This window comes from Tenrec ecaudatus, chromosome 17, assembly GCF_050624435.1.
Source record: "Tenrec ecaudatus isolate mTenEca1 chromosome 17, mTenEca1.hap1, whole genome shotgun sequence".
Taxonomy (NCBI): Eukaryota; Metazoa; Chordata; class Mammalia; order Afrosoricida; family Tenrecidae; genus Tenrec; species Tenrec ecaudatus.
Genome location: NC_134546.1, coordinates 61,929,476 through 61,952,580, shown reverse-complemented (window position 1 = coordinate 61,952,580; position 23,105 = coordinate 61,929,476). Strand labels below are relative to the sequence as shown.

Genomic DNA, 23,105 nt, shown 5'->3' with positions numbered 1-23,105 from the left:
AAGGAAAAAGATGGGGTCTAAGAACACGTTAAAAGAAGATCTGACTTAATTTGGGGTCTCCAGAAAGACTTCTTTATTTCTGATCTATCTGAATTATAAACTTATTCTATATCCAAGCCTTGTCTACTTTTAATCCCATTATATATAATATATAAATTATAATGATTTTATATATAATGAGAGTAGTGGGGACTTGGGGCCCAGTCTTATCCATCTTGGTGATATCTGTCTGTATCACTAAGAATAGATAAGGCTGGGCCCCAAGTCAGTCAGTCTCAGTCTCTCTCTCTCTTACACACACACACACACACACACACACACACACCCTTCTCATCTGCCACTCTTAACTATTTTGGACTCTCATTGTTTCATCCTGGGACTAATGGAACAACCCAAATTGATCTTAGACTTAATTTTTCCTTTCAATATGTTTACACTAGTCAGATTTATTTTTGTCAGTCTTATCCCCACCCACAGTCCAAGTTTCCCAAAAGTGAAAAGTTTTTATAATTCCCTATATTTTGTAGTGGTTATGTGTTGGGCAGCGATGCCGCATAGCTGGCAGGTTGAAACCACCAGCAGCTCCTCAGGAGAAAGACTGGGCTTACCACACCTGTAAACAGTTACAGTTTCAGAAACCCACTGGGCAGGTGGTGGGGTGTTCACTATGAGTCAGCATTGACTCAGTGACAGTGAGTTTGGTTTTTCGGTTATATTTTATGGAGTTAAATACACATTTTAAAAATTACTTTTATTGGGGGCTCTTACAGCTCTTATCACAATCCATGCATGCATCCATTGTGTCAAGCACATTTGTACATAGTTGCCATCATCATTTTCTTTTTTTAGGGAAAAGAATGGCTTTATTTAGACATCCAGATGCTCGTCATTTCTGTGTGCTTCTGGACATCAACAAGAGTTGGTTCCTACTGGTTAAAGGTAGTTTGTCCTTCCTCTCTCTTCTCCAAGAATTTCTCTTCCTCTTCATCACCTTTGATCTCAAGAGCCATCATCATTTTCAAAGCATTTTCTTTGTACTTAAGCTCTTGATATTAGCTCCTCACACCCCCCCCCCCCGTCCATCTCCCCCTTCCTCCCTCATAAACCCTTAGTAAATAAACAATTATTACTTTCACATCTTTCATTGTCTGCTGTCTCCCTTCACCCACTTTTATGTTGGTCATCCTCCTTGGAGGGGGTTATATGTCGATCCTTGAAGAACATATTTCTCGTCTCTTCAAACAAAGTAAATAATTATTTGGATGTAAGTAACATACTGAATAGGAACTAAGCAATCATATACTGTCGTTATCTGGAGGAGGTAATAGGAAGGGGCTTCAAAAAGTTCATGTGAAAATCTCCCTATCTTTTAATTCTGTTTTTCCACACGCTTTTTGAAGCCCCGTCGTGTATAACGTTTAATGGATTTGTACTACTGTTAAGGGTAAGTAGTAATTCGGATTTATGTTAGACTTATTTATATTTGTTGACAACGAACAAGACACGGTTTCTTTAGACAGGTTTTATAGTTTTGAATAAGATAGGCATGTAAACAGACATTCTTCCCCTGATTTTACTTATTTTAAAAGTTTTATTAGCACTTCATCCACATGTCATATTATTTAATAATTCAATCATATCAAGAAGAGTTGTACAATTATCACCACACTCAGTTCTAGAACATTTTCTTCTTCCTTGTACTCGTTGTTATTTATGTAATTATTATTTTTTAATTGTGGCAAAAATATAGCAGACATAGAAATCTCCATACTAGGTTAAATATAAGAGGGGAATTTTACTAATATTGGGGTTGGCTTATAGAAAGCACATCCCAAGGTGTGGAGATCTAGTGAAGTGGACACATGAAGTTAGCTTGGAAAAGATAGGAGTAGAGAAGAAATGAGCTCTTCACTGAAAGAAGTATGTATACATGGCCTAGAGGAATGGATAGCTGCTTAAGAGAGCTGGTGACAATGGCTGAAATTGAACCCTGAAGGAAATCTTAGACTATACTGAGAAGTTTGACGTTTATCCATAGTACAATGTGGTGATCAGACTTAAATTTTCAAGATAAAAAGGCTTGGAGAATGACTTCGAGAGGACAAAGTTGAAGACAGGGAAAACAGCTAAAAGTTTTTTTTGTAGGCGTTACACAAGCTATTATGGTAGTCTAGATAAGAGTGATAGTAGGGGCTTGAGTATTTTATGGTCGTAGGAGTGGCAGAAGATGCGCTGGTAGTGCAATGTGATTAAGTGCTTGACTGAGAACCCAAAGGCTGGTGGTTCAAAACCATCCAGAATCTTCTCAGGAGAAAGACACAGCTACAGGATCTCATAAAGATTGCAGCCAAGAAAACCGTATCAGGCAGCTCTATTTGTCACATGGGGTCACTAAGTTGAAAGCTAACTAATTGACACCTAACAGTGGGATTCATAGGACTTAATTAATAGATGTGGAAATGAATGTCTTAATAACTATGAATGCAGTTTTAGATTTCCTTCACTATCCAGTACCATTTGGTTTGTGAGCTTAATGAAATTCTGTAGCCCACAATATTTTGAAAGTACATGCAGTGCTAGCAGAGAACTCTTTCAGAGGTTTATGAAATGTGATAGAGATTAAGTATCATGTACATATTTTAACAAAATGCAGGAATATGGTTGTGTTAGTTTGACATTTGTTAAAGATAGTTCACATGTTTTATAAGATGTGTTTTGTTTTAGAGTATAAATTTAAGAGTGATCATATAATTTTTAACTCAAACTGGAACACTTATAAGAGTGAAAGGGATTTTCTTAATAATTTTGTTAGAACCAAAAACATAAGATGGAAAGCCTATGGAAAACTTTTGTTTCTTTTGGAACCAGTTGCTGATGACTCGATTCCTACTCATGGTAACCCTTGTGTATCAGAGTAGAACTGTGCTCCAAAGCTTTTCAGTGACTGTTTTTGAAAGAACAGTAGGCCTGCCTTCTAGTACTTTTGGATGGTTGAAGACTGCCAACCCTTCCTTTAGTAAGTGAGCAAGTTAACCTCAATTAGAGACACTGAAATAAGGTTATAACTGGATTGACTTAGATAATGATGATCAAGGTGAAAAGGAATCTCGAAACCCAGCCAATTAAATGAAAAGTGTGCTCCTCCTCAACATAAGAACACATAGTTTTTCTAAACTGGCATTCTGTTGTGCTCACCTTTTCTACTTAATTGCTGAAGTCAAAATGGGTGCATAAGCAAATGTGGTGAACAAAGCTGATGGTGCCCAGCTATTAGCAGAAAAAGCGTCTGGGGTCTTAAAGGCTTGAAGTTTAGCAGTCATCTAGCAGGGAAGCAACAAAGCCCACATGGAAGAAGAACACCAGCCTGTTTGATCACAGGGTGTTGATGGGAGCAGGTATCAGGCATCAGAAGACCCATAACAAACAAACTTATAGCCCATCTGTAGACAATTCGACTTCCCCTCATAGAATGATCACAAGGAAGGGACGAGCTAGCCCAGGGTGCAGTATAGCAGCAGCAAAACACACAACATTCCTCTAGTTCAGGGGTGTTAAACTGACGGCCTATGGGTTGCATGTGGCCCGAGGTAATTTTTTGTGGCCCACAATGCTCTGAAATAAAATGTAACGAGGGAATTGTGATTATGGTATTGCCTTGATCTCCCCTAAGTGCTATTTTCTTCATAACAATTGTTTCTATTTTCATTTTATTTCAGAACATTGCAGGCCACAAAAAATTACCTCGGGGCCGCCAGTTTGACACTCCTTCTCTAGTTCTTTATGTCTCCCCACCCCCAGTGCTGCCATACAAATCTAACTAGACCAGAGCACGTACACTGGTGCGGATAAGAACACTCTCGGCACATGGAATCCAGGACAGGCAAACCCCTCAGGAACAGTAATGGGAGTAGTGATGCCATGAGGGTAGGGGGGAGAAAGAGAGAACCTATCACAATGATTGCCGTATACCTCAGCCCCCCCCTCCCCCCACGAACAACAGAAACGAGAGTGATGGGAGACAGTAGACGGTGTAAGATATGAAAATAATAATAATTTATCAAGAGTTCATGAGGATGGGAGGCTTGGGGAGGGAGTGAAAAAAGAGGAGCTGATACCAAGGGCTCAAACAGAAAGTAAATGTTTTGAAAATAAGGATGGCAACATATAAGGCTGATAAGACTGATGTATGAATTGTTATAAGAGCTGTAAGAGACCTCAATAAAATAATTTAAAGAGCTCTCCTCCCACACACATTCTAAGGATTTTTCAGACTGTGGTACCCAGAGGACAGCATTTTAGAAGCTTTGGATGAAAGAGGAAAATTTTGATTCAATAGAGATTTTCACTAATGTGGGCTTCTTTAGAAGGTGAACTCTTTAGTAGTGTTTGAGTGAGGTCTAGGAGGCCATCAATCAAGGAATGGAGGATTGGATAAGATCTTTTAAGTTCTATTTTATACTTCTAAAATTTATTAGAATTACATTTATTGTTGATTTTTAAAGTTATATATAGCACTATAATTTGATGGCTACACATTTCCCAAATGACTAGTATAATTTTCTAAGTGTCTATTGTTGTCAGTACTCAGCAATATTGTAAGGACTTTGGCATGTGACATTTTTTAATGTGAGTGCCACTAACTACATAGCCTTGAGTGGATTACATTTGTTACTCAAACAGTTCTCTCAGGACTTTTCTTTTCCCCCCAACAAGTTTATAGGTGCTTAATTTACATATCATACAATTCAATAGTTTTATTGTTCGGTCATATCAGTTGTACAATGACCACCATATCAGTCTTGGAGCACCCCTCCCCCATGGTTAAATGCGTTGTGCAATCACAGTCAGCTGTAGTGCTCCCTCCCCTCCTTCATTATTTACTTCTGAAACCCACTTTCCCTCCCTATTGCCCACCCCTGCATTCCCTGTAACCTTTGTGACCATTATTCTTATGCATCCGCTCCTCCTGTGCTTCACAGCTGGGAAACCCAAACAGAAAACAATAAAAACCAAAATTGTACGAAGGTGGTAAGGATACAATCATAATAGTATAAAGACAAAAATACAAATGTGTAAGAAGGGAAAGACCCTCATCAGCATTAAAAAAGCCAGCGGGGAAATTTTTGTCATGGAACAAGTAAGAGATAACTTGTACTCAGTGGTGGCTATAGGGGAGTCAACTGACCAAGCATCAAGTTCGATCCAGCATAATCAGGATTACAATAGTCTCTGCCTAGTAGTAAGGCTGTTTGAGACTTGGCTTTGGCTAGAACAGATCTGCCAGGGGCAGTCTGACTGGATACTCTGCAGATGGGGTTGGGCTCCCACTGCCCTACATTGCTTTCTCCACATTGGCTTATCATAATTTTAGTTCTGAGCCTTTCCTTTTCGCCACATTCAGGTTTTGTGGTCGTCATCTTCAGATCATCCACGCTGGTGTGCCTCTGTGTGGACTTAGTTGTCTCCCTGCTTACAAGGCTGCTTGTTTGAACACAGCCTTTAAGACCTTAGACACCATTCCAATTGATAGCTGGACACCATCTACTTTTTTTGCCACACTTTGCTATACCATCCTTATTGTCAGTGATCGTTTCATGAACGTGAGTGTTGAGCAGGGCCATGATGTAAGAACTAATTGCTCTAAAGTTGGAGCTAGAATTTAGTGCACACTCAAGACCCATTCCTGGATCTATGCTTTAAAATTTTTTAATTTGCTTATTACTTGAGAAGAGTTAATACATATATCTTATCATTCCATAGTTCAATTATGTCAAACATGATTATACAGTTGCTTTCATAATTAGTCTCCAAACATACTTTTCCTTCCTGGACTTATTGACATCATCTCCTTCTTATCTCCTCCACCCCTCCCCATAAACCCTTGTTATATTTTCTTTCCATATAGACTCATTTCCCTGGGTTTCATTTACCGAAAAACAGAGAAACAAGTAACACAGCTTCAAGAGGGTAACCCCCAATGGCGGTATACCTCTGAGATTCACTCTAATATAAACACGCATGAGCAAAATTGAACAGAATGGCTGTCACAGGATTGCCAGAATAAAATGTATCTTAATATAGCCTACAGAGCATTGATGCAGCAATCAGCAGCACACCGTTCTAGCTTGTTTGTCCGCCAACTAACAGCACACCACTCTTTGTACAGCTGTCTTGTTTTTACAGACACCATGTGTTTTCTGGTTTAAGCCCTCAGGTTACAAGGGTGTCTGAGGTAGAGTCCTGTTCACCCAGTGGGGTTCCCCTATGGGTTTTCACTGATGCAGCCTCTGGAGCATGCCATGTGCCCCCCAAAGAACCAGGATTCAGGCAACTGGACATCCCCTTACAGAAAGGTTGCGGGAGGAGACGAGCAAGTCAGGGTACAGTATAGCACTGATGAAACATACAACTTTCCTCTAGTTATTTAATGCTTTCTCTCCCCTATTCCCCCCCCCCCCCCCCCAATCATGATCCCAATTCTACCTTACAGATCCGGCTAGACCAGAGAATGTACACTGGTACAGATAAGAGCTGGAAACACAGAGTCCAGGACAGATAAACACCCCAGGACCAATAATGAGAGTTTCCATACCAGGAGGGGAAGGGGAGGATGGGGGAAAAGGGGGAACGGATCACAATGATCTCCATATAACTCCCTCCCTGGGGGACAGACAACAGAAGAGTGGGTGAAGGGAGACATTGGACAGTGTAAGACGTGACAAAATAATAATTTTTAAATTATCAAGGGTTCAGGAGGGAGGGGGAAATGAGCTGATGCTAAGGGCTCAAGTAGAAATAAAAGGTTTTGAGAATGATGATGGCAACACATGTACAAATGTGCTTGATAAAATGGATGGATGGATGGATGGATTGTGATAAGAGTTGTACGGGCCCCAAATAAAATGATTTTAAAAGAATGAAAAGAGTTCCTGTTCACCACACTCTCACCAATATTTGTTGTTCTCAGGTCTTTTTTTAATTGGACTACAGTAATGGACGTTAGGTGGTATCTCATGGTTGTTTTGACTTGCATTTCCTGGATAGCTAATAACTGGGAACATTTCCTCATGTGTTTAATAAAGCCATTAGGGTGCCATCCTTTGTGAATCGTCTGTTCAGGTCTTTTGCCCACCATCTCAGCGGGCTATTAGTGTTTTTCCTTGTAAGCTTGTAAAATTCTGTAGATTTTAGTAATTTGTTCTTGGTTGTATCATTGCTATGCATCTTTTCCCAGTCTGTGGGCTTTTCACTTTTAAAATTTTTTATTAAAAGATCATTTTATTGGGGGCTCTTACATCATTATTTTCTAAACATTTGCTTTCTGCTTGAGCCCTTGGTTTCAGCTTCTGTTTTTTCTCTTCCTCCTCGTGACCCCTTGATAGACGATAAATCATTATTTTCATATCTCACATCGATTGCTAGCTCCCTTCCCCCATGGTTTCTATTGTTGATCCCCCACACCTGGGGGGTTGTGGTTGTGTGTCAATCATTGCTAGTGGTTCACTCAATAAAGTCTTTCTACATATGTGTTTTATTTTTAATAGGTCCTGGTCTCATTGATGATCATGATAACATTGGGTCTTTGATCCACTTTGAATTTGTTTTTGTTCATGGAGTGAAATATGGGTCTTGTTTGCTTCATTCTTCTGCACATGGATATCCAGCTTTTGCAACATCATTTATTGAAGAAGGCATCTGATTCCCATTTAATGTTTTTTGAGTCTTTGTCAAAAATCAGTTGTCTATATGCGGTTGTTTTTATTTCTGGGTTTTCTGTCCTGATACTTTGGTCCATGTATCTGTCATTATCCCAGCCTGTATCAGGCTGTTTTGACCACTGTGGCTATATAGTAGGTATTGAGGTCACATAGAACAAGACCACCTACTTTATTCTTCTTTTTGAAGAGTTCTTGACTTATCCTGGGCTTCTTCTTTCTCCATATGAAGTCGATAATCATGTTTTCCATTTCTTTGAAGAGTGATGCAGAGATTTGGATAGGGATTACAATGAATCTGTGTATTGTTTTAGGTAATATTAACATTTTCACAATATTGAGCCTTACAATCCACAAGCATAGGATGTTATTCCATTTGTGTACATCCCTTCTGATTTCTTATAGTAATGCTTGGTACTTTTTATTCTAGGGTTTTTTCTTAATCTCTTTTATAGAACCTTGACTGAATGAAGCCTATGATTTAAAGATCTTTTTTGTTTACATATCCTTTATCTCACTCTCTGTTTTGTGTTTTGTTAGTACATGTCTCTTCCTCTCACATTTTCTGAGATGAGTTTTCTATTTCTTTCATTGCTTCTGGTCTTGTCTGAAATCTAGATGTGATGGTATCTCTGGTTGTAAACCTAGTTTTTGGCTAGAGAAGAAGAGTTAGGAAAGAATGCTCAAAATCATTTTGAATTTGATAGAATTAAAATAATCTTGAAAGCCTGGTTTATTTTAAAATTTTATATTTTATTTGAAAGTGAAAATTGCTATGATCAAGTACAGGGGTCAGCAAACTGCGGCATTCTAGCTATATGCGGCTCTTTTGTTACACACATGTGACTTTGAAGTAACGTTGAAAATATTTTAAAGAATATTATTCAGGTAATAGTGATTTCATTTGTTAAAATGTATTTATAGTTCTTGAATAATTTTAAAATTCTTGTGAAGGACAGGATTGTATCTTTCAAATCAAAAGTTTGCTGACTGATGATCTAAGTACATTATTGATTTTTTAAAAAGACCTACCTGAAGCTAGAACATTGAACATGACTCATGAGTTTTCTTTGCAATATTTCATGTCCCTTTCTTTTCTGTTACCATTATGGGGCTTTCTTACTTTGAGACTTTACTTTGTAAATAATTACTGCTGCTTGCCATATTGCTTTAGTTAGAAGCTTTTTTTAAAGCGTTTTTTCAGGGGCTCTTATTGCTCTTAAACCATACATCAATTATATCAAGCACATTTTACTTATGTTGTTGTCATTATTGTCAAAACCTTTTTACTTGAGCCCTTGCTATCAGTTCCTCAATTTTCCTCTCCCTCTCCCACCCTTGTGAACCCTTGACAAATTATAAATTATTATTTTCATATCTTACACCGACTAGTCTCTCCCTTCACCCGTGTTTCTCTTGTTTGTCCCCCTGGCAGCAGGTGAGTTGGGGGTGGGTATTATACATCGACCCCTGCAATCAGTTCCTTTCTCCCCCTACCTCCTCATGGTATTCCTACTCCCATTACTGTACCAGAGGGGTTTGTCTGTCCTGGATTCCGTGTGTCGAGGACTATTATCTGTACAAGTGTACATGCTGTTGGTTTAACTTGGTTTGTAAGGTAGAACTAGGGTCATGATAGTTGGGGGGGAGCATTAAAGAACTAGAGGAATGTTGTGTGTTTGTTTGTGCTATGCTGGACTCTGGCTGACTCGTCCCTTCCTGTGACCCTTCTGTGAAGGGATGTCCAATTATCTCCAGATGGGTTTATCTCCAACCTCCAACCTCCATCGTTTACTTCAGTATGATTGTTTTGGGTCTTCTGAAGTCTGGTACCTGATCCTGTCAACACCTCGTGATCATATAGGCTGGTGTGCTTCTTCCATGTATGCTTCATTGCTTCTCTGCTAGATGGCCCTTTGTTTAGCTTCAAGCCTTTAGCATCACAGATGCTATATCCTAATAGCTGGGCACCATCAGCTTTGTTCACATTTGCTTATGCACTCATTTTGACTTCAGTGATCATGAAGGGAAAGTGAGCATCGTAAAATGTCATGCCAGGTTGTTAGAACAAAGTGTTCTTGGGTTGAGGAAGTATTGAGTAGAGGCCCAATGTCCATCTGCTTCCTTAACACTTAACATATATATATGTTAAATATACACACACATAGGCTTATATCCCTTTCATTAGATATTAATTTATGTACATATGTACATGTCTATATTTATACGTCAAAAAATGTCTTTGCCTCCTAGTTCTTTCCTCTATTTTAGTGATTCTCGACCTTTCTAATGCGGTGACCCTTGAATACATTTCCTTATGTTGTGGTGACTCCCCCCCCAATCATACAATTATTTTTGTTGCTACTTGATAGCTATAATTTTGCTACTGTTATGATTCAGGCAACCCCTGTGAAAGGGTTGTTCATCCCCAAAGGGGCTGCGACCCACAGATTGAGAACTGCTGCTCTGTTTCCTTTTATTTTCTGTCCCACTGTCATGTTTGACCTTCATTCTGCTCTCAGTTATTCCTCTCGGCTACATTGCCCTTGATGGAACCCCACCAGGCATTTGACACCCTCCTCGCCAACCATTTTAGAGATCTTGTTGTTCCCTTGTCCCTGAGTTTGTTGGCTGCCCCCTCTCTTTCCCCTATCTGCTCCTCTCTGTGCCCCCCCCCCAACCGTCAGTCTCATTGTTTTCTCCTCAGGATTGTTTATCTTGCCTATCTAATATAGGTAGACATGAAAGAAAAAGAAAAAGGGCCTATAAATAGTTCCAGGTCTGTCTGCTGGCCCTTATATATGTTTTCCAATTGAGTCTAATGAGATGCCAAGCACTGCTCTTTGAGTCTGAACTCTATTTTCTGGATTCCGTGGAGACTACCTTTCTTTGCTCCCTTTGCTACTGTGCTGTGCTCACTTCATGTGTTGTGTGTGTGTGTGTGTGTGTGTGTGTGTGTGTGTGTGTGTGTGTGTGTAATCAGATCAGACGGGGCACAGTTCCTGGACTGTGTCTTCAGTACTGCCCCCTGCAGCGCTGTGGGTCAGTGAGAGGACATCGCGTCTTGTGGTTGGGCCGGTCCCAGTTCCAGCTATGTCTTCCCCTCCCCACTACAGAGGACAGCACCCAAGATATATCCAAGGGAGAGTGGAGTCGCCCAAGCTCACAGGAAAGCAAACTAAGATGGAGGGAGGGAAGGCGAGAGAGAAAGAGAGTGAGAGAGAGAGAACGAACCAACCAACCACATCCTGGCCCACCAGACCCGAAGGATGACACTCCTGTTTGGAGCAGCCAAGGACAGAAGCATTTCTTAAAGAAGTCTTATTGCCTCTGGTCTTACTCATGGCGGTTATTTACTCAATCAAGCACCATTTTTACCACATTTTTACTGCCCCTGAATGTGTGTTCATTCTACCACTTGCTCCCTCAGTACAATCTAAGTTCCTTAATTGTCATTTAGTACCCCTGGCCTCAATTTTTTGGCCCTGCCCTATTGTAACACATTGCTTTTCCTGGATGAGTTTTGTGATATGAGACTGTATTGGTAAGTAGTTATGAATTTAGGCTCTGGAGTTGGGTCAGATTTGTTTCCATTGTTTATTTAAAATATAGTTTAACATCATTTTTCACATACATACAATTAAAATAATAATAGTTATTTTTCATAATTTCTTGAGGATTACATAAGGCAATCATGTTTACTATAATTAATTTATAGCTGACACATCATGAGCATTTAACATTTTCTATTTTTAGTCAAGCCTATTTTTACTTGGATTTTACTATTTTACTTCATCAGTACATGTAAATACCATTTAAAATTTGATTGAAGACCAGATAGTCAGCAATTTTTATTTTAAACAATGATGAAAGGGTAAGGGAACAAGGAAATCACATTACTAGGAAAGAAACATCCAGAATAGTATTAAATGAGAATCTTGACACCTTGTGAAAATGTAATAAATGCCATTGAACAATCTGTAGTAATTGTTTAATGGGAACCTAATTTTCTATGTAAACTCACCAAAACCAGAATATTTTGATTGGAAAAATTGCTAATATAGAAGTATTTCATTGGCCCTATGTATTGCTTGTGTTTGCTCATCAACAATAGAACAGAAGAATGGGAACGTGCGTTCCTTCCATAGAATCTTGAAGTCTAAGAACCCTTTGAGAACCTTTAGTTCATGTTTTCACTTTTTGGCAGTGAATAAAGATGCAAGGAAAGGTTGTAATTTGGTGAAGGATGTATAAATAAGTGAGAAAGAACTACGAGGATTCAAGGCCCATGTATTAATATCATAGTATTTGAAATGTGTAGCTGGTATATAAAAGGTGTTCCGTTTTGGGAATTTAATTACTATGATTATGTATGTTTGGGAATTTAATTACTATGATGTGTATGTTTCTGAAGATTTACATAAGTTATCTCTACGTATTTATTGTTTGTTGCTCTACTGTCTCTCTCTGCATACTTACTTAGAGTTTGTGCATTGATCCAGAAAACTTATTCAACATCTGTGTTTAGAGCAACTTGGCAATGTGTTAGAAAAGGATTAAGTTAAAATCTGTATTTCATTTTGAAAAATATTATTTCAAAATTTAAATGATCTTAGTTGAAGTTGTTATTTTTAGTACTGTAGTTATCATTTAGGAACTGATTGAAGGACATCTACATATGTTTCATGAAATGTGGCAGTATACAAATGGGGGTGATTTCTAAATTATTTTATCAGAAATCAAATCATAGCCATTTCAATAGTTCATGTCTATACTTTGCTTAAAGAAGAATGGAGTATCCATGTAGGAATAATCACAATATTTTGTCATTAAGTAGTTGCAAAATGAAATTAGTATGATGGAATAGAGAGGAGGAGAAGAAGCAGATGATCAGCACAACCAGGTCATTTTTCAGTTACTTTATGTTGAGAAGTAAATAAAAGATGAGAAATTGGGTGGAACAAGATCATGGAAAAGTATGTAACCAGCCTTTCATGCTGCTTTGAATAGAAACTGTCTAACTAGGTTTTCTGGTTGAACAAGGCATTGTTGACAAACTTAACACCTAACAACTGCTTATTAACTCTTTCAGTCAGGGAGGGTTAGAAAGTAAGTTCCATTAATGAGGGATCTGATTGATTTGAAAAATTATGAAGAAAAAGTGTTTGCATTGTGCAGTGCAGACTTGGTGTATGCAATTATAGAATTTTTAATCGTTTTTGGCTTTTGTGACTGGAAGCAAAAATATAAGTGAAAATTTAGCATTATTGAATACTATGAGTTCATTCTGGTTTTTAAATGGTTAAAAATGGGCAACAGAAAAAGACTCAATTTAGGGTGTTTTGTTACTAATCTTACAAACTACTACAGTGGGAGGTAGGAGTGAGAATAATTCATGTGGTTCAACAGGAAACACCTCATTCCTATTCATAATTTAGACATGACCTTTAATAGCTAATGAAACAGTGAAATCAGTCCTTTCTGTTTAATCACCAAAAAAGAGCTTGATCTTTATGATACTTGATGATATTACTTTAACATTGCCTTGTTTTTTTAATCTTCCTCAGTATGGAGTCTACCTCTGTAGTTGGGAATATATACACACATATCTATGAGGGGGTTTCAAAATCTTCGATTATCTTTAGTTCCATTCTTTCCCACAAGATGTGTGGAGAGAGAGAGAGAGAGAGAGAGAGAGAGAGAGAGAGAGAGAGAGAGAGAGAGAGAGAGAGAGAGAGAGGGAGAGAGAGAGAGAGAGAGAGAGAGAGAGAGAGTGTGTGTAGAGTGAAGGGTAAAATTCCCCGTGTCTTCTTCCTTCCCCTACACTTGATAATGTTGGAAGCTAATTTCGTACCTCTAGAGTAGACTAGAGGGTCACTTCTGTTTAGTTGTCTCTTTAGTATCTTACTCTTAGGAAACATTTATGCAGCAAAGGGAGAAAACTGAACCAAACAGCAAAAAATTAACTTGAGGTTACAGAGACTTTGCGGGGAGCAGGTAAAACAATAACAACAGCAGCAGCAAATACTTATGTCCTCAAAGAGAAGAGAGAGGATAGATACTGCATTCATGAGTGACAAGAACAAAATGTAAGGAATAAGAAGTATGTAACAAACATAAAAGTGGCACACAAGAATGTAAATGAAAGGAAAAGTTAGAAGATAGAGAATCAGTCAAGGAGAACCATTACCTTAATAAAAACCAACCCACTGCCATCAATTAAATTCTAACTCATAGTAATCATATATAGGGTTTCCAAGTCTGTAAATCTTTACAGAAGCAGATAGCCTGGTCTTTCTCCCTGCAAGTGGTTGGTGGATTTGAACTGCTGACCTTGTGGTTAGCAGTCCAAGATTTACTCAACAGTGCCCCAGTGTTCCTTAATACCATAATTTTAATAATAGGCATACAAAATGGTAAACTAAAAAAAAATTTTAGATCCTGGTAAGATAGTAAAAAGTACCCAGAACCAAAGGATATACATCTCTAAATTAAGAGTTCATTGATGATCCATTGATGCAGTTTAAAAAATTTAGTACCTTCCAAGCACTTTTTCTCAAGGTTCTGCTGGGGGAAAACTCCCACTAAAATAAGAGAAAACCCAAGAAAGAGGACCAAGAAAGATAAGGGTCTTTTAAAATCATTTTTGGGGGACTCGTATAGCTCTTATCACAATCCATACTACATCCATCCAGTGTGTCAAGTACATTTGTACATATGTTGCTTTCATCATTTTCAAAACATTTTCTTTCTACTTGAGTCCTTGTTATCAGCTCATTCCTCCCGCCCACCCACTCTCCTTCCTTCCCTCCCTCATGAACCCTTTATAATTTATTAAAAATTTTTTTCATATTTTTGACTGACTGCTGTCTCCCTTCACCCATTTTTCTGTTGTCTGCCCCCTGGGTGGAGGTTCTTAGGTAGATCATTGTGATCAGTTCCCCCTTTCAGCCCCCACCTTCCCCTTACCCTCGTGGTATTGCTACTCTCATGAATGGTCCTGAGGTATTTATCTGTCCTGGATTCCCTTTGTTTCCAGCTCTTATCTGTTCCAGTGTACATGCTCTGGTTTAGCAGAATTTGTAAGGTAGAATTGGGTTCATGATAGTGGGGAGGAGGAAGCACTAAAGAACTAGAGCAGCTGATTTCAACCTGTGGATCACGACCTTCTCACAGGGATTGCCTGATTCTTAAGAGTAGCAAAATTACAGTTAAGTAGCAACAAAAATAACTGTATGGTTGGGGGTGGTCACCACAATGTGAGAAACTGTATTAAAGGGTTCCGGCATTAGGAAGGCTGAGAACCACTGAACTAGAGGAAAGTTGTGTGTTTCATAGGTACTGCACTGCACCCTGACTTGCTCATCTCTTCAATGTGATCCTTCTGTGAGGGGGTATCCAATTGTCTATAGATGGACTTTGGGTCTCCAATTGAGCTCCCCCTCATTAACATGGATTAAGTTTTTTGTCTGGGTCTTTGATGGCTGGTTACCTGATTCCATCAACACCTCATGATCACACAGGCTGGTGTGATTCTTCTGTGTGGACTTTGCTGCTTCTTGGCTAGATGGCTGCTTGTTTATCTTCAAGCCTTTAAGACCCCAGATGCTATATCTTTTGATAGCTGGGTACCATCAACTTTCTTCACCACATTTGCTTTTACACCCATTTTGTCTTCAGCGAGCCTGTCAGGGAAGGTAAAACATCACAATGCTGGGTTATTAGAACAAAGTATTCTTGCATAGAGAGAATACTTGAATACTCCCAATGTCTGTTCACTACCTTAATACTTAACATATAAATATATGTACCTAGATCTACTTCCCTATTGTTATATATAAATATATTTACGTATGTACATGCCTGTATTTAGACCCCTATAAATGTCCTTTGCCTCCTAGTTCTTTTCTCTCTTTCCTTTTACTTTTCTCTCATCCCAATATCATGTTCAGACTTCATTCAGGCTTCAGTAATTCATCTCGGCTACACTGCCCTTGATCAAGTTCCACCAGGCATCCTATGCCCTCCTCACCATCGATTTTAGATCACTTGTTGTTCCCTATGACAAGGTGATTTTAAGGATAAGTTAAAAGTGAATCTACAACGATGGTTATAAACCAAGCCCAGCGTGCAGGCAGTCCAAATTACAACAGGTATGTCTCCAAGGTGCATAGCTTTTCCTGATCTATTTGAATATATTGAAAGGAAAGTCAGACATCTGGCATGGAGTTTGCAGCTAAATTAACATACCAACCCAGAAGCAACTACCTCAGAAGTAGGGCCTGGCATGGTGAGCTGCTTCAGAAAGATTACAATCTTGAAAATCTTCTGGAACAGTTCTACTCTGCACATATGCATGGCCATTATGAATTGGAATGGCAGCAGCCAACAACAACAACACAGAAAGCTAAGCAAATGCAAAATAATACAGTTATTTAACTATAAGAAAAGCAAAGTCTCAAGAGCAATCATGGTGTGCGTTTGACTTAGTTGTGGATATTATGTATAGTCATTGTAATAATGTAAATAAGTAAAAATAATGGTAGAAGATAGGTGAAAGGAGCTGTAATAGAACTAAACCATTATCTTTAATAATAGGAAGTCAGTAGATACAGGCATACCCTGTTGTATTGAACTTTGCTTTGTTTCACTTTGCGGATACAAATTAAAGGTTTGTGGCAACCCTGCATCAACAAGCAAGTCTACCAGTGCCGTTTTCCAACAGCATGTGCTTGCTTTGTGTCTCTGTCACATTTTGGTTATTCTCACAATATTTTAAACTTTCATAAGGCTGTCTCTTAATTTATACAGCATAATAAAAACATCATTTCTATATGTACTGAGAAACCAAAAAGTTCATGTGACTTGCCTTCGTAGTACTTGATTGCAGTGGTCAGGAACCTAGCCTGCAATATCATTTTGATAGACCTGTACTTAAAGGGAGAAATTAAGAAATAACTGTACAGGCTTGCTGTTTAGAATATAGTGGGGAAAAACCAGAAGAAACTTTTTTTGAGTTGAAAGTTGTTGCCTCAGGATGGGAAACTTGGGGTTGGGTAAGTTTTTAAAAAAATGTTTGGCTTTTAAACCATGTATATCTGATTTAAAATTTTTAATTTGAAAAAGATGAACCCCTTAAAGCACAGAATGCTCTTTTGTACAGAATATATATAATTTACAGTCATTCTAAATCTGCTAGGATTCTGAGAACTATCATTTTAGCATGTAGAGTCAGCAGAATGGTATGGAATTTTGGCTGCTGAGTTGGTAATAATTTATAATAGTCTGGTGGTTGATGTTATCCTTAGTTGTAAATATTCATTTCGTTGTAGTGCTAACAAATGGGGATTTTAAAACACGACAGATTAAAAATATATTGCATTTCAACATCTCAGATGTACTTAAGTGTTTAGTTTTTCTCTGTGTTGTCAACACTTGACATTGTGAATTGACTACACCATGCTTTTCTGCAGCTTTTCAGTTGAGTGATGCTTCCGATGTTTTAATGTTTCCCACCCACTTCTTTTATTTGGCTTTTTAAAAAATACTGAATGCTTATTATAGTCCTTAAGAAGAACAGGTGTTCTGATAATAGCAAAGATACCACCTGATATTTCACTGTACCTGATTATAAGGTGCAATGATTCATTTGAATCCCGATGCATTTTGTTTTTTAACCACCAATTTTTTAAGCCAAGATGTTGAAGCTTGAAATGGAGATTAAATGTTAAATAGATTAATCGTCTAATAGATAGCTTTTTATTTTTCCAAGTTTATTTTCTCTATATGGCATCACAGAGTACAAAAGCAGTGCTTGGAGTAAAGCACTAGCTTTGGAGTAAAACTAGTTGGGTGACATTCAAGTGTCTTAACCTCCCTAGACCTCATTATTCTCATCTACAACACGAGTATAATATTCGCTTTGTAACAGTGACAATTAGTGACACATTCCAGTAAGAACAAAGCAAAAATTACAAACCCTGGCCTGCTCATAGCAATTACTGTTTTAGTACCTACTGAATACTAAGTATTATTTTTGCTACTTGCTTGCGATGTCTTTCAAAGACAGTCACAAACACAATGGAGGGCTTACTCGGGTTTGTAGTTATGTATTGTTTTCCTTTTGACCATCTAGTAACAGACCTTATTTTATGTCACTGTGTTTTTAAAGAAAAGTAGAACTCTATTTGTGTATTTAAATCTTTCAATCTAAAGAGCCCTAGTGGCATTGTTGGGTAAGCATCGGACTGCTAACTACAAGGTTGGTGGTTCAAACTCACCAGTTACTCTTGGGGGGAAAGATGAGGTTATCTGTTCTTGTAAAGATTTTTCAGCCCTTGAAAGATTTTCAGCCTTGGGAACACTGTGTAGGGTCACTGTGAGTCAGAGTGAGCTTGGTGGCAGGGGGTTTCAACTTAAATTTATTTTTAATCACTAATTTTCAAAGTGTTATTTCTTTAAAAGCAAAAGCTTATTTTACTTTGCAAATGTTTAGTCCTCAAAAACAGGCAGTATAAAATATTTCAAATGGTTTTGTGATCTTAGGTTGAGTAAGGATAAACATTTTGCTGGCGTTATAGTTAGTAATTATTTAGTTTCTGATAGTATTTTTAGGATTTGGGGAGTCATTTGTTTTTAAGTTCTACCTTATGTCTTCTATAAAGAAGCATATTTTTTCATTATAGATTCCATCACTAACCTTTCTTCTGGTATGCCTTTCTTGTTAATTTGATCATTCAGTGGTTCACTGATTTCTTGTCTAGGCTTTTGTGCTTTTATTGTTGTCAGGTCATACTCTTAGATTCTGAGGATAAGATGATCCTGATGTGCCCCAAAGAACCTCAGTCTGGTCATGGGATCACGTGTATAAACAAAAAATTATAAAGTATTGAAAGATATGTCATTATTTTAATCTGGCCTGTTTGGCAAAGCTGAAAAAGCCAAACCTTGAGGAAACAGCTTCCCAGATTCAAGTGGTAGGGAAAGAACTCATATTTGTAGAATTAAGCCTGAGTTTATTCCAACTCATAATAACCTCCTGTGTTTGATTAGCCAGCTGTTACTGCATATAGAGTTTTAATATATTTTGTGCTCATGCTTGGATATTTGTTTTGCCACATGTGTAGAACGAGAAGGTTGAATTGTCAGAGTGAGGGAACAGTGTGTGCAGTAACGGTCAATCAGACACTTAAGACCATTTTCTTCTTTGGGGATTCTGTTTTACTCCACTTCGCAGTGGGAGTCCTGATAGTATCTTGATACACAGTGAGTGCCGCGTAAGTTCTACATTTTTCAGCGTTAGTGGAGACTGTAATGCTCAGTGGGCACCCTGGTAGTGTAGCAGATATTTGTTGGGCTGCTAGTTGCAGAGTCAGCAGACGGTCAACTTTCTACTCTGGTAAAGAGTTACAGTCTTGGAAATCCACAGAGGTGGTTTTACCCTGTCCTTTGGGGTCACTGAGAGTTGATGTCTACTTGATGGAATTGAGAGAGAGACAGAGACAGACTTGATAATGTTACTTATGTATGGCCTCCAAGTGTTTGAAGTGAGACACTTATGCATGTTTCATATATACTTTGGATTTTTCCCCAAGAAAACAAAATACTCTTGAAGGCTACCATCCATCCCCTCAACACTTTCCTAGAGACTCAGTAAGTGCTTGATAAATATTTGACAGTTTCATCAGGGAGAAAAATGGTACCAAGAACTTTAGCTGATATCTGTTTAGCATTCTCCATGGAAGTCAGTGCACTGCTGAATATTAAGTTTTAATTTTCTTTGGTTATTTATGTTACTAATCAGATTTTAAGTTTGAAAAACTAAGATTGATTGTTAACTAACTACAAACAAAAGGATTATAATAAAGTGTTATTTAGTATTATAAATTATATTGTTGGAATACTAATTTTTTACATTTTGTTTTGTCCCTAAGCAAATGGTTATGAGCCTTAGAGTTTCTGAACTCCAAGTATTACTGGGCTACGCTGGGAGAAACAAGCACGGACGCAAACACGAACTTCTCACAAAAGCCCTGCATTTGCTAAAGGCTGGCTGTAGCCCTGCTGTCCAAATGAAAATCAAAGAACTGTATAGACGGCGATTCCCCCAGAAGATCATGACACCTGCGGACTTGTCCATCCCCAACGTACACTCAAGTCCTATGCCAGCAACTTTGTCTCCATCAGCCATTCCACAACTCACGTATGACGGTCACCCTGCATCCTCACCGTTACTCCCTGTTTCTCTTCTTGGACCTAAACACGAACTGGAACTCCCACATCTTACATCAGCTCTTCACCCAGTCCATCCGGATATAAAACTGCAAAAACTACCATTTTATGATTTGCTGGATGAACTGATAAAGCCCACCAGTCTAGGTAAGGTTTTATATAATGCTCTTTTGGTTACTTGGGGCAGGGTGGGGTACATTTTCATTTTAGACTTTTAAATTTGACCCAGTTTATTATTCACAGTGAATTTTGTGTTTGATAGTAGATAAAATGATATCTATACAAACTATCTTTGAGACAAGGGAAAGTAAATGTTATTAAGTTTCTAGCAATGGTGCTGATGCAATAGTAAGAATTAAAATGTGCTCAAGACTTAAACCTCTTAAAGTACAATATTTTAGATTATTCATTTATTTGTTAACATTTAAAAATAAACTATAAATTAAAACCAAATAAATGACTAGTAGATTGTGGATTTAGTTCTTAATTTTCAGAGACTGAAGTCATAAGAGTTTCGGTTATTAAAATGTGTAAATTGTTTTAATTATTATGAAAGAAGATTTGTGTTTCTATGTGTGGTATTTTAACTTCAAATGATCTTCCCCCCAAGTATAAATGTATGATTATATGGGCATATGGATATGGTTATATAATTTGAATACTTGATTGTGCATATTCTGTATTTGATTATAGAATCTGGCATATTAGGATTTGATGTATTATTAACCAATTTGTAATTTCATGGCAATTACTGTAATACTAGTTCATTTTAATGTAGATTATAACTGACCCCATTATGATCATGAATGCCTTTGTATAATATGTTTACAGTACTTGAATTCTCCATGCTGGTTTGTTGTTTACACCAGTGTGTAACTATGGCTGTCAGGCCAAATGTAACCCTCAGTCTGTTTTTGTGTGGCTCTGTAATAATTATATTTAAAAGTTTGTTTAAAACGAAGAATATACAGCAGAGACTGAGTATTCTTGCAAACCCTAAAATATTTAGTCTTGCTCATTCCAGAAAAAGTTCCCCAAACTTCATTACAAATAATGAAACATTTCAATTTGAGGAATTAGTGAGTGTTGAATTACTGAAATTCTGCTTTGAACTGGGAAGAATATGTCTTTAATTTTATTTAGCTACACTCACCTGAGTACGTGAAGATTGTTGTTGCTCGTTGCTCTTGAGTTGGCCCCTACTCAACAAAACCCCATGCACACAACAGAATCGGAGTATTATAGTTCATAGGGTTTACATTGACTGACTGTTTCAGAACTGGATTGGCAGCCCTTTCTTTCAAGTCAGTCTTAGTCTGGAAGCTCTGACAAAAACTGTGTAGCATGATAGGAACATTCAAAATGACTACTGATAGTTGAATGATGGATGAGCTTGCGTATATTGGCTTAGAGTTAAACCTAGATCTAATGCATGAAATGGGCGAACTCTGCGACTGAACTACATCACTTTTCTCAAGCAAGGATTATAAAAGTCATGTTCAAACAATATGAATATTATTTCCTGTTGCTGTAACAAGAAAAGACAGCTAACACATACTGAAAACCAGTGAAAATGAAAAATGGAAACGCCCAAGTCTTTCCTTAACAGTTTAGTGTGGTTATTTTCATCAATAAAAATATCAAGTCTAAAGTAATTAGAATACAAACTGACATACATATTATTATATTGGATAATTGGATAATTTAAAACATTTTAAATTATTATACTAGGATGCTTTGTATATGAACAGTAGGTATTGATACTTTGTATATATGTATAGTAGGTATTCATTTCTAATTGGCTGTACCACTTACCTTTTACTGTTTCCTGCCTGCATAGCTATTATAGCTTAATTTATCATAGTTGATATTTTATATTGATATTGCTTTAATACTTTATCCTTAAGAATTTTTTATGTATTGGTAATAGATAAAATGATTTAATTTCTCTCAAAATGTAATTAGGTGCTTGTTAAGACTAAATTTTTAAATGTCTTACCATAATGACTATTTTTGAACTATAGACAATATATTTGAAATAATTTTTCTATTTTTATTCTTTATTTTAAAACTGCTAGAAGAGCGTCAGTGGTCTTTTTTCCCCTTAGATCATTTTAATGGAGACTTGTATAACTGTTATCACTATCCATACAGCCATCCCTTGTGTCAAGCACATTTGTACATTTGTTGCCATCATCATTCTCAACACATTTTCTTTATACTTGAGCCCTTGGTATCAGCTCATTCCCCCCCCCCCCCCATGAATCCAAGATAACTAAAAAATTACTATTTTTGTCATGTCTTAACGTTGTCGGACGTCTCCCTTCACCCACTTTTCTGTTGACTGTCACCCAGGGAGAGGGTTATATGTAAATCCTTCTAATTGGTTCCTCCTTTCTACCCCACCCTGTCACCACCCTCCTGGTATTGCCACTCTCACCACCACTGTTCCTGAAGGGTTCATCTGTCCTGGATTCCCTATGTTTCGAGTTCCTATCTGTACCAGTGTACATCCTCTAGTCTAGCCAGATTTTTAAAAGTAGAATTGGGATCATGATAGTTGGGGGGCGGGGAAGAAGCATTAAAGGACTAGAGGAAAGTTGTATGTTTCATTGTTGCTACACTGCTCCCTGACTGGCTTGTCTCCTCCCCGAGACCCTTCTGTAAGGGGATGTCCAGTTGCCTACAGATGGGCTTTGGGTCCACACTCCACACTCCCCCTCATTCACAATGATACGATTTTTTGTTCTTTGATGCCTGCTACCTCATGATCACACAGACTGATGTGCTTCTTCCATGTGACCTTTGTTGCTTCTGAGCTAGATGGCCCCTTGCTTACTTTCAATCCTTTAAGACCCCAGATGCTATATCTTTTGATAGCCGGGCACCATCAGCTTTCTCCACCACATCAGTGGGCTTTTTTGAGGGGTAGGGTGTTACGGTTTAAAAGCAGTGCCACATACACAAAAAAACCATGAGATTTTGTCTGGTTGATTTTTTTTTCACTTTATTGTGGTAAAGAAACTTTGCCTTTATTAAATATTTTTAAATTTTATTTTCTAGTTTCTGAGAATATACATGGCAAAGATAACACCAGCTCTATATGTAAAATTCAATAGCATGTATTTCATTCTTCAATTTGTGCAGCCATTCTCACCC

At 37.8% G+C, this 23,105-nt stretch overlaps 1 protein-coding gene across 2 annotated transcripts in view; it reads left to right on the top strand.

The window, feature by feature from the left end:
- The window catches only part of PIAS1 (protein inhibitor of activated STAT 1), a 124,821-nt gene that overhangs the window by 24,510 nt on the left and 77,206 nt on the right, over positions 1-23,105 (top strand). Inside the window, exons 1-2 of one of the 2 annotated variants that reach the window (XM_075535240.1) lie at positions 854-939; positions 19,649-20,093. In XM_075535240.1, the coding sequence (XP_075391355.1) occupies positions 880-939; positions 19,649-20,093 (505 nt within the window). In that variant the 5' untranslated portion in view covers positions 854-879. Of the gene's footprint in view, positions 1-853; positions 940-19,648; positions 20,094-23,105 lie in introns of those variants that run through there. The other variant, XM_075535241.1, reaches the window with a different exon arrangement.